Raw genomic sequence first — 16,769 nt, forward strand, 5'->3', positions numbered from 1 at the left:
CCACTCCCTCCCAACTCCCATTACTGGTCAGTTCAGGGCAAAGTCTGAGGTGGTTTAGGAAACTGGGAAGAGTAAAGTCCCTGAAGCTGCTTCTCCCTCCACTAAGGCTTGGCCTAGGGAGGGGACACCTCCCTACTCCTGACTCCTATCCAAACCCCTCCATTCTCTTCTTCCTAGAGTTCTGGGGTTCTTAGCCTGGGACTTGTTTTTTAAACTATTTTGAAAACTTTCAATAAAGCTTATTTCCTTTGTCATCCATCCTATGTATTTAATTTTATGCATTTAAAAACATTATTCCAAGAAGGGGCTCACAGGCTTTACCAGACTGTCAAAAAGGTCCATGACACAAAAAAGGTTAGGAACCCCTGCTATAGTCTCACTTCTATCCCCAAGTTCCCAGGTGTATGTTCAGAACACCTGAATCTGCTTGTTCTCTAAAAAGTAGATGAACACTAGTTTTGTCCCTTATGTACCTTATGTACTTCCTTACAAATTTTGTCTATAATATCTATCAGAAAAGAAAAAATTAAGGGAACATAAGACACACATTTTTAAACTTGGCTATTACTAGCAAAAACAAAAAGCAAACCAAAAAACTCTTTAAGACTATTATAGATATGCTCCTGGTAACCCAAGTTGGTACTCCCAATTCATTTTCCCTTGAAAACATTGTTAAATGAAATGGCTAGGTGCTATAGTACAAGACTACTATGTATACATCCACCACATTGTGGGTTAATAGTCTTTGTGGGTGGCATAGGTTTATCAAACACTATTTCTATAGGAAAATATCCTCTAAGTTCCAAATAAGAAACAATTTATTTCTAAGTTAAATGCTGCTTAGCTGACTTTCAATTTCTCCAGCTTTTGTTATGTGTAAACTTTCTATACAGAAACTCCTATTTTATCTATAAACATTAACAAAGAAATATACTTACATATATTGAGAAATCTTTAGGAGCACTAGTGATGTTGCCTGCTGGTGAAAGTGTCTTTGGTATATGTTCTATTGTAAAAGCTGTTGGATAGATCATCATTGATAATCTCACAACAAGGTAACCTTGAGATCCTTTAAATGCCCAGCAATTCCCTGGATATATGTCAGGCTAGGGAAAAAAATACTGACAATTTATGATTTTAAAACAATTTTTACAATTCATAAAATACTGCAATCTATCAAATGTAGGTGGGATTCTTTCTCATCTATTCAAAAGGATCAGTATAAACGCTAACACAACAGGATTGTATTAGAACTTTATGTTGGCAAAAAAATATAAAATCAGCTAACTTACTGAAAAGATATTTTTAACTGCTGATTACATTTTATTTCTTTGCTGCCTCAAGGTAAATGAGCAAATTAAAAAAAAAAATTCCACGTTAATGTCAACACAGTATACTTAATAGAGTCAAAAAAAGTAGCAGATGGGAAAATCAAATATTTTCTAACATTTAAGACATTCAATTTTGGTAAATAGCTATAAATTAAAAGTAAATTGCAAAAACCATGACTTTCTTATGCAAATACAGTATTGAAAACTTCAAAACGGTGACCCATTAGTAATGTAATCAATTAGTAGTGCAGCATGGTGCAGGGCAAACAAGCATGGCCTCTTGGAGCCAGAGGACAGGAGTAAAAAACCCCACCTCGAATGCTCACTACCTCTATGCAGGTCACTGCCCCCCCCTGTGCCTCCTCTTCCTCATCTGTAAAAGGAGGGTTGGACTAGATGGACCGTGAGGTTCTTGTAACTACAACATTTTTGGTAGCTTTTATAATTTTTATAAAAATAGATGAAAAAAAGTAACTGGCAATATTATAGCATTATGTTATAATTACTATATTGCCTGGTCTCACATACTTCTCTATTTCCTTTTGAAAAACCAGCAACCTCAGGCCAATAGGGTTAAAATGACTTGCCCAGGGTGACACACTTAGTAAATATCTGAATTCAGACAAAGTTTTTGAACTCAGGTCTTCCTGACTCCAGGCCTGGCACTCAATCAACTATGCCACCTATGCAGAAAGCATAAAAATGGGAGATGAGGGGTGTGTGTGTGTGTATGTGTGTGTGTGTAATAATAAGGCCAGTTTCACTGGACCATATAGTGTAGGAAAAGGAGTAAACATATATAATTAGGCTAGGAAAGTAGCAAGTAGTCAAGTTGTGAAAGGCTTTAAAAAACAAAGAAGTTTGTATTTTATCCTGGAGACAACAGGAAGCCAATGGAATGGAGCAATGAATTTGAGCCACAGCACAGAGATAGGCTAATCACAATTCAGCTATGGAGTATGCTTGTATACAAAAGCATCATTCTATTTGGGGGCCATGAAGGAGCAGTACTTGTATAGTGGGCTCCCAACCAGTAAGAAAATATCATGGGAGCCATGGAGTGGCTAGGAGAACTGTAGGGAGATAAGATTGACTCACACACTAGAAGCCATTCAATTATATACTGGAATGTATTCAGTATTACAGCAAAATGAATATATTTAACAAGTTAACATCTTCTGTCAGACTTTTCAAAATTAGTTGACATAACAAACCTCCTAAAATAATGTATAAATAGGTGGCACATCCTAATAAGGACAAAACTTTTTTACCCAAGGTTACCTCCCTAAAATTGTATTGGAAATTACCCACTCAATTGGACAGTGCTATCAAACAAAAAATATCTCATGGAAAGGATCTTTATGTTTAGTTCTAATGTACAAGTCTCCAACTCACACCTATTTATTTAAGGTTTAGTTTAACTCTTGAAAATATGTCAATTCATCTGTGTGAAAAGTACCCTGGTTGACATTTTACTTTAATTGTATTTGGATATCTAAGCTGGAACACGACTACAGAAAACAATAATGTATTTTAGACAAAATTCACTCACCTGAATGACAATCCGGGGAGACTGTGAATGGTACCACAGAGGAATTCCAAACACACTAATTAATGCAGTTTTGGTTTCATATGTTTCAGAACAGCGAGTACTCAGAATGCTACCACCTTAAAAACAAAGTCATTTTGTTTCAGTATCATATTTGACCATTGTTAAGAAATTTAAAATACTGGTCTTGGAAAATCCTTTTTTCAAGTAAACTTTTCTCAAATCTCTGAAAATTTATCTAAGACCACCAACTGTAGAAGTATTTACAATTTTAAAGGTTCAACATTAATACTGTAAGATTTGAATGAAAATAAGCACTTACCTTAAAATTATTTTAACTCAGTAAACATTTCATTACTTTGAATTAACTGGGACAAAACTAGTCTAAGGAATGTTGTATGCCCAAATGACCTAAGTTAAGTATGATTTTGTGTAATATGGTATAAACACAGAGCACTGGATTGAAAAGATTTGCCTTGAATCCTGGCCCTTCCTCCAATTTCAAATCAATAAAATGAGAAGAATTTTAACTAGCTGATCTCTTAGGTCCCTGGTCTTTCAGCTCTGAATCCGATGCACACTGTGATCTTCAACCTCTTATAGAAATAATAGACAACAACTTTAGTCAACTATCAATATATTTACAGAGTATAGACATAAATGCATATATAAATATGTATACATACATAAATCTGTTAGAGAAACAGTAACTAATCACAAATGTTTATTTACTATATCATTTGCAATATATTAAGAGCTGTATAAAGTTTTCTACTACTTTCTTCCTAATTTCTACCTCATATTTTTACTTCAACAAATCACTCAAGGTATCATAGAATTTAATTTACAAGGCAGTTTTTGGGGAAAGAGGCAAAGTGGTTTAGTGAAATTAGTACTAGATTGGGAGTCAAGAGAGATCAGGGCATTGAATCTCTCCTCTTACTTAGCAGTTAAGTGACTTGTTTCATGGTCACACAACCTTACAGAGCCTCTAAAGTTTCAAGTTTCACCTATTTCAGAAAAGCTTTTCTAACAACAACCTACAATAATAAATATACCAGTCTACAATTAACTTTGCCTCATCTAAATTCCTACTACCAACATACAGCTCATTTTCCAGTTATATTTTACTTTACTTATATTTGCCTTTTAACATGTATTTCACCATATTTTGTCTTATTTTGCCACTGAAATTTTAAGTTTTTAATGATATGTATTGTGTTTCATGCTTCTTTGTTCCTAACATGTTCAAGTTGTTTTTTTTTTTCCAATTTATTAAGCACCTACTATGTGCCAGATACTGTGATAGGCACTGGTCTCATGAACATAGCAGATGCTTATTATTTGAGGAATATATGGATATATGTGTAATAATATTTGTACTGCTTACCTCATAGGTTTGTTGTGAGGATCAAATGAAATAGTATACATAAAATGCTTTGTAAACTTTAAAGGGCTATATAAATGTCAGTTATTATCAACATCAATATGTCATCAAAGAACAAGATCAAGTCCCATTATAATAAACAACATGGGGTTTTTTGGTACTGAATTTCATAGTGAGATAGTACTACTGCTCTATGCACCAAATGAAACATGCCTGGGCCATTTATTAGACTAGTGGTCTAATAAGAAAATTTAGATGCAATAGGTCAACAATACAACATCAGCCAAACTTAGACATTATTATGGTACAATGAATTTTTGTGGTAATGGTTTTCTGATTGTGGCAGCAAACTTATAATTATAACTTCAAAAAAACCTTATAATTTGCCATTCTTTAAGAAAATCTGATACATGAATTCCTGAATTTAAAGCTGCATGAAAATTCATTATTCCATAACTTTTCTTAAAACATTAGGTGAGTTTTTCATCATTTCAAGGACAAATCAAGCAACTTTTGATCTTAGCACAGAATAAAATATCAATTTTTGATGTGAACATGATTTTACTTACCTCCAGATTCTAAAGCAAAGTCTACCATCCCTGTTTTGTCCTGGGAATACAGCTTCAGAGCATTATTAACAATAATACGTGCTTGCTAGATGTTCATGGGAATAAAAACGGAAAATAAGAAAGAAACATTTTGGTTTTTTAGTTTGGGAATTCCTTTAAACAAGACACAAATAAAGAATAATTATCTTAACTTCTGTGCATTTAAAAATGTTTAGGTGATTCTCTTTTTAAAACGTCCATTGCTACAGATTAACCCACCTTCCTGCCCATTTTGAGCAGAAGTACTTGCTTTTATCAAATATGTATAGCTAAATAAAAGAAATCAACAGACTGGATATTTCTGAAAATGCAGAGAACTGGTTTCTTCATTGTTAAATATTAAGAGTAGATCTTTAGGTGACCTTATTTACACCAAGAAAAGGCCTCAAAATGTGACTGTCATGAAAACATAGTTAGCTTCACTATACTATTGAGAGATGTGCATATAATTAAAAAAACAAGTGGGGGCCACATAGGTAAACAGCACCTCACTCAGAAAAAAAAGAGCTTTTTTCAAAATGCTCTCCTTACACTTAGGAACCAAATGATTTGGTAAGAATAGCTGATACGCTATTCTTTAAGAACTTTCTTAAGACAAAGACAATCCACTTCATCATATAGCTTTTTAACATTTAAAATTACCTTTTTACCTACCGCTTCTGTTATGCCAGAAATCCCCAGGCTGTCAGCATTTACCAATGCCTCAGAAGTTGGAATCTGTTTTGTCATGGACATATGGAGTGTAACATTCCTTAGAATTTGCAGTTCTAAATCTTGTAATAAAATCTGCAAGTCACCTTTGCTTACAAATTTGGAAGAAAGCCACTGTAGCAGCCATTCAAGAGAACCATCTTGCTGATCATCAGAAAACATAAGTTTGATAGTTTCTCGGATTTGAGTATCTACCTAGTTAAAAAAAAAATAGTGCAAGGGATTTGTGAATTTAATTCACCTGTTCATTTAAAATCACCAAAGCAATTATGAAAAATAGTTTTTCCTCCTACACTTAAAAGTTCTCCTGGGAAAGCAGAAAAATAAATAGCAACAGGGAAAAAAAACTGTAATAACATTTGGGTAGGTGGAAATACAGAGGAATATATCAAGCCTTAAGATCAAAAGCTAGTATACATATTAGAATCTTATTGTCCAACCTCCTCATTTCGCAGATGTGGAAACTGAAGCCCAGAAATTAAGTAATTTTGCCAAGATCACATATGTGGTCAGTGGCAGAGCCAGGATTTGGTATCTGATTTTCTGATTCTAAATTCCGTGCTTTTTCTATGTCAAGATGCCTCTCATTTTAGTTGTCCTAAATAGAAATGCAGCAAAAAGAATCTGAATGATTTCTTCAAAAGAATTCAAAGCTGATAGGAGTATTCAGTATGGAAATTTACCAAAGAGGAAATTATTTCCAGAAATAAAATATTAAGAAATGAAATGTTTTGAGTTTCTTAGGGAAAAAAAAAAGATATACTATGTTTTATACAACAAATGTAGTTCTGGAAAGGTCTGTGTAATTCTATTTACATAAATATAATTCATATTATACATGTACTTTAGGAATTCATTAAAGGAACTCTACGATAACCTTTCCATGAAGTAAGTCAATAACAAACAACCTCTTAGTTCATATGCTGTGAATACGAATTTACACATACTGGGTTTTCTGAAAGAGTGGCATCTAAGTTGATGGAAATACAGTATTTACAATCAGAAACACATTAGATTCTTATTCTTACTTTTTTGATGACTGTTCTTGTCTCTTTTTCTAGTTCTTCCTCAATGTTGGTATCCCCCAAGATTTTGCCCATGGTCCTCTCCTCTGCCTGTCTCTACATTCTTTAACTCGGTGATTTCATCTGATTCTATATAACTTAACATCACCTATCAGTCCATGAAGATGGCTGCCAAATCTATAGCTCCACCTTACCCTATTTCCCCTTTTATTCCCATGCACATCTATACTATATTTCCAACCTAATGCTAAACATTCCACTCTCGATGTCCCACCCTTCTTGAAACTCAGTATGTTGAAATCAAATGGTTTCTCCTCAAAAAAACAATGTATTCCTTCTAACTTATTTGTTTTTATCTCTCGACTACAATACCACCTTCCTAGTGACACAGGCTCAAAACTTCAAATGTAAGATTCTTCACTCCCTACATCAAAAAATTTCCCAAGTTCTGTCAAACTCTACATTCAAAATCTCTCATTCAAATCCATCTCCTCCCTTTTTCTTAAACAAAACAATTTTTTCTTATAAAAACTGGTAACATTACTAACAAGTACAAAAAATAAATGTAAGATGGATTATAACTATAAGGCACAAAATCCCATGTATTTCCATTTTCATTTTAACATAAAGATAATTAATAATTTTTTTGCATCCTTTTCAATCTTTTTTTTCCTTTCTGCACATTTATAGTTTTATTGCCATTATTTCTTCTAAAGTCATAGCTAATTTTTTTCATTGTTTTCTTACTCTATGACCTTTACACTCCTCCTTTGTTCACAATAGTTCAGGCCCTCTCTCTTCCTATTTAATCCATTGTAATAGCCTTCCTTTAATTTCTTGTCTCTAGTCTAACTCTTTCTCTTATCCTTCTATGATACTGTCTAAAGAATGTTACCAATGTACTATTCTGATCAGGTTATTCCTTCATTCAAAAATACTTTCAGTGCTACCTCTATGAAATTAAATGTAAACTCTTTACCTAGCATTCAAGGCCCTTGAAAATCTGGCTCCAAAGTACCTTTCTAGCCTTATATCATTCTAACATATAGAGTCTTCTTCATGTAATCTTTATTCCAGACTAACTAGAGTACTCCTCAATCCCCTAATCATCTTGCTTCCTGCCATCTCTACTCTTTTTTTTCAAACACTTATCATCTTTCATGTCTGCAACAGATTCCACTCTTCCCACCTGTCTATTGAAGTCTTCCCTTCTCTGAAGCCCCATCTCCAGAGCCACCTTCTCCATGAAGCCTTTTCCACCAATACTTTCACCTCTCTACACTGCGAGTTCCTTCAGAATAGGGATTTCCTTTTGACTTTCTTTGTATCTCTAGTACTTAGCACACAGTGCAGCATAAATTACATGCCACATACACATATATACATGTGCATATTCGATACACATGGCATATATGCACCACACATGCACATATTTATACCACAGTGTGTACATAAGTATATGTATGTCACATATGTCATATATATGTATATGGTATATACATATAAGTGAAGCAGGGCTTAATAAATGCTTGTTGACTAACTCCCCACCCCCAACTCCAGCTAAAAGTATTTCTGCCACCAGAAATTTCTCACAACACTTTGCCTAGGCTTTGAACCTATCCCATTTCTTCTTGTATCAGTACTTTGCATATGTCTACACTCTCTCCCTAACCTCAACATCAATTTATGTTATAGGATTGTGTCTTAACAATCTTCATATCACTAGTGTACTCGATATAGCAACTGTCTAATACATATGTTGAAGTGAAAGGAAAAATCCAAAGATGATACACTGTTTCCATAAAGTCTTCAACTTCCACCATAAAACCTATTTGCAATAAACTTATAACGGTTAATAAAATCTAAAATGAATTGGCTAACAGATATTTTGCTTGAATAATTGTTAGCTGGCATTCTGGAATCAAATTTAACTTTTGAAATGATATAACCAAAAATTTGATACTGATTATTTTCAGAGTACCTTGCCATCTCAATATTTCTGAAAGTTATCTCTTACATAGTACAGGAAATTCTTTTCTGAGGAAAACAGGAGGAGACAGAATTTGAAGTAAGGGTCACTCCAGGAGTTGCGGACTCCCTGTAGAAGACAGAACAAGGAAAGAAGGCCAGGGAGACCTGGGATCTAGGGATACTTTAGTGACCTTCCTGAAACCAATGGAATCTTTTATAGTATTGTAGCGGGGACCAATGCTTGAAATCATGGACCTATGGATAGGTGTCTACACACACACACACACACACACACACACACACACACACACACACTCTCTCTCTCTCTCTCTCTCTCCCTCTCTCTCTCTCTCTCTCTCTCCCTCTCTCTCCCTCTCTCTCTCTCTCTCTCTCTCTCTCCAAAAGAAGGACCATTGAGAGAATTATGGGAATTGTGTGAATCATACTGACTCCATCTTGTGACTCAATTTTGGATCTAGATCAGTTTCCTTTCTATTCAATCATGCATCTAGTCCAATTTCTGTCTTGTGAGAAAACTTTATTCAATTATGGGAATTGTGAGAAAACTTTATTGCATTGTTTGTACCTAGCCCTGTCTGGCTGGGAAGCCGGACCACTTCTACCTACTGCTTAGAAAGCCTTAACTAAGGACCTAAGTTATGTTGACCAGAAACCCAGTCAGATCCAAAGATTGATCCAAAGAGTTTTTTCACAAATATATCACAAGCGACCCATATGTCTTATCTGAAAACTGGCCCCATACTGGTCAGTCATTTACCATTTCCTTGCTCCTCTGAATACAGATACTTGTTGGGGAATGGGATACCTCTTTTTCTGATTCAGGCAATTGCACCTGTTTGTTTTCTCACTCCCAACTTGGAAAGTCCCTAATCTTTCTACCAATTAGAAATCAGATGAACTAATCTTCTATCCTGGTTTATATTCTGTTAATTGTTTTCTTTTAATGCATAAAAATCAATGTCCCCCTGTATTATGGGGTCCAGTGCTAAGCTGAAGAGGTCCAGTCCCAATTTGTTATGCTATTGGCAACCATGGCTTAATAAGTCAATATGTTCAAAAGCTTGGGGAAAAAAAATTCCACCTGTTTATATTTTACAAGACATACCCTAACCTTAATACTACTGATGTTGACAAAAGAGAAAAGTTTGCAATTATAAAATACAGCATGTACAAACAGAAATGAATTTGAAGTCATAATACTTCATTTCAAAGCCCAGCTCTGCCTTTTACTAGATATATGATTTTAAAGCAAATCACTTCATCTTTCTGGGGCTCAATAACAGTATTCGACTAGATAATCTCTCAGGTTCTTTCCACCATTAAATCTATTAATCCATTTAGAAGTTTTCAATAATATATCAAAAACTATATACACAATAATAATTAACAAAGAACTTCATTTCATGAACTTAAGAAATATTAATACACACTTAATATCTCAGATCATAAAATATGTCAATAACCAAATGTTTACTTTTTCGTGCATTGTCTCTACTTTCTCACAGCTAGTCTTCAAGTCTTGCCAAGTTAATAATTCTGATTTCAGATGACCCAGTTCCAGTTCTAGATGCTTAACTCTGGACAGAAGATGTTGTCGTTCATCAACTCCACTAGTAAACCAAATGGAGAAGAAAGATAAATTTACTCCAAAACCACATTAAATACCAAAAATAAATTAAGCCATTAAAAATAAAGACTATGAGGATGTAACACATCTTACAAAAAAAGATCACATTATGAAAACTGAACATCTTGTCCACAAATGAAAACTACTATAAATATGTGCAATGACAATGTTCTTAAAAGAAAAAAAAAACCTCAATTGTTACTGCTAAATTAAACAGAAGGGACAATAAAAATACAGAATTTTTGAGTACTTACAGGGTGGACACAGCTATATTCTGGGAATTCATAATTCTACCTACAGTCTGAAGATCTGAGGCTCTCTCTCTCCCTCTCCCTCCCTCCTCTATTTCTCCTTCTCTCTCCCTTTCTTTTTCTCTTTCCCTTTCTCTTAGATCAAGCCTCTCCATCTTTATTAAAACAGGTCTGATAGACTTATAAAGTTGCTATAGAGTGAGTTAAGATCTTTATTTTGTAATTTTCTAATGTACTTGTGATTAATCCTACTTTCTGTTCACAGAAATCCAAAAAACTCTGAAGACATTCCACCAACAGAAGCCTTAGGCAGTATCAACGAAAAAATTGCCCCAAAGCTCAGTGCCTTGTTGGGTATCATCCAAAGTGGGACTGAGGTGTGCTCTGATCACATAAAGCACGTCATGACCTCAATTAAAATCATGCCTGACACAAATAATAATCCTTCTGCAATCACCAATTTCTGTAAAGTAGGAAAAAGTACCTAAGAATCAAAATATATTAAAAAATATTCATACCTAATTATTCTTGACTTGGTCTGATCTAATTCTTCCTGGATAAGCTGAAAAATATAAAAACAATAACTAAATAGAGAATGTACACATTTGTCTTTTAACATTTTAAGTATGTATTAGCTAATTTGGGAAGATACATTTACCAAAGTAGGCTAAGTTCTAGTAAGGTTTCATCCACAGGAAATCTATAATGGAAAAACCATTTGCCTCTTTTCCTCAATTGTTGAAATAAAACCACTTCAACCAAAGATGGAAATAATCTGATTGAATTTATTATCACAATCTTTAAAAAGTAGCCACTAGGATAAGTCAAAGAGTGGGAAAGAGAAAAGAATCATACTTTTATCTTTAAAGAGTCAGCATTACTTATTAGTGAATAATTTGGTCCTTAACTGACCATGTCCACCCCACATAGTTGGATATCTTAGATCATGGTGAAATTTTCCTTTAAACTATGATAAGGCTTAATACTGTGACTTTGAGATTAAATCTACAATCATAACTGAAAAAGTGAGACTATGAGGATAAACAGAAGATGGAATAAGAATCTCTCCCAATTCCTTGATTCTTGAGATCTAAGGATCTGATCAACTCTTATGACCTATCATTTAGAAGAAGCTTCTCCTTTAATTACAGACTACCATATTTTGGTGTGTGACTTAAGGACACTGGTCTTATCACTTTATATATTTAAAATCTAATACAATGTAGCCAACAAGATGATGTTAGCAGATTAACTGAGTTGGAAATGGAATCCACTGTAGTTGTAACACCTTTTGAAAAACATATCAACAGATCAATATAAATTTATTAAGCACTTATAATTATTATTATTATTATTATTTGTTAAGGCAATTGGGGTTGACTTGCCCAGGGTCACACAGCTAGTAAGTGTCAAGTGTTTGGCCTGAGGCCGGATTTGAACTCAGGTCCTCCTGACGTCAGGGCCGGTGCTCTATCCACTGCGCCACCTAGCTTGCCCCTATTAAGCACTTATGCACCAGGCACTGTGCTAACCACTGAGGATACCAAGACAAAAATGAAATGGCCATTGCTCTCCAAAAACTTATTTTAAATATCAGTTGACATTTCTTTTAGACAATGTTGCAAAGACATATACAGGAATTTATTAAGTTGTTTAAAATGCCTAAAAAACTACTTAACCCAGCAGATGAAAAGTAGCGATTATTACAGAAAATGGAGAAAATGTATTGATATACCTCTCATTTCCTTCCCACATTTAAAGATTATCAATAATAACAATGACACAGCATACCAAAATTTGTGGGATATTGCCAAAGTAGGACTTAGGAGAAAATTTATATTTCTGAGCTCATATATCAAGAAAAAAGAGAAAGAACAGATCAACAAATTGGCCATACAATTTTAAAAAATCATAAAACTAGCAAATTGAAAATTCTCAATTAAACATCAGAATAGAAATCCTGAAAATGAAAGAATAAGATAATAAAATTAAAAGCAAAAAAACTGAATAACCATTGAAATGAAAATAGGAGCTGGAGTTTGGGGGAAAAAAAAACAATAAAATTGATAAATCACTGGCCAATTTGATTTTAAAAAAGAAAATGAAATACCAGTATCAAAAATGAAAAAGCTGAATTGACAACCAAATGAAATAAAAGCAATTATTAGGAATTAATGTGCCCAAACAAATGTCAATAAAACTGACAGTCTTGATGAAATGGATAAAAGTTTACAAAAATATAAATTACCAAGATTAACAGAAAAGGAAATAGAATACTTAAATAACTCTATCTTAGAAAAAAAGATTGAACAAGCTATAAACAAACTCCTTAGGACCAGGTGTATTTACAAGCATATTCTACCAAACATTTAAAGAATAATTAACCTCAGGACTACATAAAATGTTTGAAAAAAATAAAGGAATCCTACCAAATTCCTTCTACAGAAATATGGTCTTGATACCTAAACCAAGGACAGTCAGAACAGAAAAAGAAAACTATAGGCCAATTTCCCTAATGAATATAGATGCAAAAATTTTAAAATTACAGCAATGTATCACAAAGATCATACAGAATGTCCAAACAGGATTTATACTAGGAATGCAGGGCTGGTTTAATATTAGGAAAACTATAAATAAAACTGACTATATTAACAACAAAAATCATATTATTCTTTCAACAGATATTAAAAAAGCTTTTGTCAAAATATAATAGCCATTCCTGTTAAAAGGAAAAAAAAACCCTAGAGAGCATAGAAATAAATGGAGCTTTTCTTAGGATAAATAGTATCTATCTAAAACCAAAAGCAAGCATTATCTGTAATGGAGATAAGCTAGAATTATTTCTAATAAGATGGGGGGAGGAGGGGAAAGCAGGGAAGCCCATTATCACCATTACTATTCAATACTGTACTAGAAATGCTAACTGTAGCAATAAGATAAGAAAAAGATTTTGAAGGAATAAGCATAGGCAATGAGGAAACAAAACTATTGTTCTCTGCAGATGATCTGATGGTTTACTTAGAAAACCTTAGAGAGTCAACTAAAAAACTAACAAACTATTAAAAACTTTAACAAAGTTGCAGGACAGTAAAATAAACCCACACAAATTACCAGTACTTCTGCATATTGCAAAACAAAAGCAAACAAAAAAAAAACAAACCAGCAGAAAGAGATAGAGAAATATCATTTAAAATTACCACAGACAGCATAAAATACTTGGAAGTCTACCTGACACAACATACAGGAATATATGAACACAATTACAAAACACTCTTCACACAAATAAAGATCAAAATAATTGGAGAAATATTAAATAGTTTACAGTAGGCCAAGTCAATACAATAAAAAATGACAATACTACCTAAATTAATTTACTTATTCATTGCCATACTAATCTAATTATCAATTACTTTATACAGCTGGAAAAAATATCACAACAAAATTTATTTGGAGAAAGAAAAGGTCCAAACTATCAAGAGAATCAATGGGAAAAAATGAGAAGGGGGATAAGCAGTATCAGATCTCAAACTACACCACAAAGCTATAATCATCAAAGCAATTTGGCAGTAGGTAAAACTAGTAAGTAGTAAAGTAGGTAGTAAAGAGGTTGATCAATAGAACAGACAAGATATACCATATATAGAAGCCAATGAGCACAGTACCCTAATGTTTGATAAACCCAATGATCATAGCAGTTGGGGCAAGAACTCGTTGACAAAAATTTTGGGGAAAATTGGAAAGTAGTCTGGCAGAAATAAGGCACAGACCAACATCCCATGCCATATACCATATACCAAAGAGAAGCTCAAAATAGCTACATGATTTAGACATAAAGAGTGCTATCATAAGCAAATTAGTGGAGCATGTAAGAAATTACCTGGCAGATCTATGGATAGAGGAAGAGTTCATGATGAAACAAGTGATAGAAAGGTTCATAGGAAGCAAAATAAGTCATTTTGATAACACAAAATTAAAAGTTGTTGTATAAATAAAACCAATGCAGCTATAATTAAAAACGAGAAATTGGGACAAAACCTGTGCAGCAAGTTTTCCGATAAAAGTCTCATTTCCAAAATATATAGGGAACTCAGTCAAATTTATAAGAATAATAGCCATTCCCCAATTGATAAAAGGTCAAAGGATATGAATAGATAGTTTTCAGTTTTCAAGCAATCATTAGTCATAGGAAAAAAAATTCTAAATCACTAATTATCAGAGAAATGCAAATTAAGACAACTCTGAGGTACCATCTCACTCCAATTAGATTGGTTAAGATGACAAAAAAGGAAAATGATAATCCTGGAGGGGATTATAGATATGGGAAAATAGATATGATAACGCACTGTTGGTGGAACTGTGAACTAGTCTAATCAATCTGGAAAGCAAATTGGAACTATGCCCCAAAAGCTATTAAACCATACATACTCTCTGATCCAACAATACTACTTTTAGGCTTACACTCCCAAAGAGATCAAAGAAGAAAAAAACTCATATATGTAAAAAAATTTTTTTTGTGGTATCAAAGAATTACAAACTGAGAAAATGCCCATCGATTGGGGAATGAATAAACAAGTGAGAGTATATGCATATAATGGAACACTATTGTGCTATAAGAAATAATGAAAGGGACAGTTTCGGAAAAACCTATAAAACTTTATAAACTAATGCAAAGTGAAGTGAGCAGAACAAGGAGAACAATCTACATAGTAACAGCGATATTGTAAAGATGATTGACTATGAAAGACTTAGCAACTCTGACCACAATGACGCACCATAATTCTAAAGGACTTATGATGAAAAATGCTATCTATCTCCAGACAGAGAACTACTGATAGTGTTATTTTTTTTCTTTTTCTTTTTTACAGAACATGGCTAATGAAGAAATTTGTTTTATATGACTTCATATTGCAATGAGTTCTTTATTTCTTGCCTGCTCATTGGGTGAGAGAGAGTTTGGGGGAGGGAGAGAATCTGGAACTTAAAATAAAATTCATTTTTTTTTTAAAAAAGGAAATAATGCCAGGGATAGTTTCAGAAAAACCTAGGAAGAATTTTCTGAACTGATGCAAAGTGAAATAAGCAGAACCAGGAGAGCAATCTACATAGTAACAGCTTTAAATTTAACAGTTGTTTAAAGATAATCAAATTTGAAAGACTTACGAACTCTAGTCAATACAATCACCAATCATAATTCCAAAGGACTCATGGTGAAACATGTTATCCACCTCCAGAGAGAGAACTGATAGACTCAAGATGCAGATTAAAGAATATTTTCTTCTCTATCTTTTCTTTTTCTTTTTGGACATGGATAATATGGAAAAGAAAATTTCATGTCCATACATGTTTCATGAGAGTCAATTATAAGATATGTGAGCATGGCTAGTGATATACTATAAATGCTCTCCCATTTCCAAACTTGGAATTTGATTTGGTTCTTTTTTTTGTTGTTTTATGGGTGTTTTTTTTTTGGAGGGGTGGGGCTAGGCAATTGGGTTAAGTGACTTGCCTAGGGTCGCACAGCTAGTAAGTGTTATGTGTCCGAGGCCGGATTTGAACTCAGGTCCTCCTGAATCCAGGGCCAGTGCTCTATCCATTGTGTCACCTAGCTACTCCACAATTTGTTTTTAGAGTTGGAGTGGCATAGGTGTACTTCTAATACATAGTTCCCTACACAGAGTAGGTATTTAATAAATCTTTGTTGAATATTTGTTGAATGATGACAGGACAGAGCTCATGCAGAAGACAACCTCTGGTATTATAATGAAAAAACTAACTACAGAGTACTAAAAGTTTCATTTATTAGTGCTGGCACTGGAACCATGTGGACAGATACCTAGTCTTGTACTTCTTTTTGTATCCCACAGTATCTAGATACATAGTATGAACTCAAAAATTATACTTGATTAACTGAAACTAAAGAGAATCCAGAAACAAGAATAGGAAAAATTGCTTACTAAGCATGAAAACCAGTAACCCCCAAGTCACTCTCAAGGGTTTTTCACAAAGATTCCTTCATAAGGACAATATAAAAGGTTCAACAACAAAAAAACTTCAAAATTCTTTGAATAATTACCAAGAAATTTTAAAAAATTCTTTTACCTGAAGTTGATTATTGGCTATCATTCTAAAAGATGAAAAATAGACTTATGCTTACACTAAAATAACTTATGCTAAAGTTAGAATGGAAAAACTAAGTACCTTGTCCTTTTCAGACAATTTTCCAAGAAGATCTTCAAGCTTCAATATACGGAATTCATTTTCTTGTTGGAAAGCCATAAAATCCATCTT

At 33.6% G+C, this 16,769-nt stretch overlaps 1 protein-coding gene across 17 annotated transcripts in view; it reads right to left on the minus strand.

The window, feature by feature from the left end:
- Positions 1–16,769, minus strand: part of LOC114052102 (SUN domain-containing protein 1-like) — a 62,847-nt gene that overhangs the window by 3,934 nt on the left and 42,144 nt on the right. For 11 of the 17 annotated variants that reach the window (XM_027874549.1, XM_027874550.1, XM_027874552.1 and 8 more), the window contains 7 exons: positions 16,680–16,766; positions 11,000–11,043; positions 10,078–10,213; positions 5,518–5,781; positions 4,837–4,921; positions 2,884–2,999; positions 939–1,106 (listed from right to left, as the gene is read on the minus strand). In XM_027874549.1, coding sequence (XP_027730350.1) covers positions 939–1,106; positions 2,884–2,999; positions 4,837–4,921; positions 5,518–5,781; positions 10,078–10,213; positions 11,000–11,043; positions 16,680–16,766 — 900 coding nt within the window. The remainder of the gene's footprint in view (positions 1–938; positions 1,107–2,883; positions 3,000–4,836; positions 4,922–5,517; positions 5,782–10,077; positions 10,214–10,999; positions 11,044–16,679; positions 16,767–16,769) is intronic. The other 6 variants (XM_027874564.1, XM_027874561.1, XM_027874562.1 and 3 more) reach the window with 1 other exon arrangement.

Source organism: Vombatus ursinus, unplaced genomic scaffold (assembly GCF_900497805.2).
Source record: "Vombatus ursinus unplaced genomic scaffold, bare-nosed wombat genome assembly UNPS02014807.1, whole genome shotgun sequence".
NCBI lineage: Eukaryota > Metazoa > Chordata > Mammalia > Diprotodontia > Vombatidae > Vombatus > Vombatus ursinus.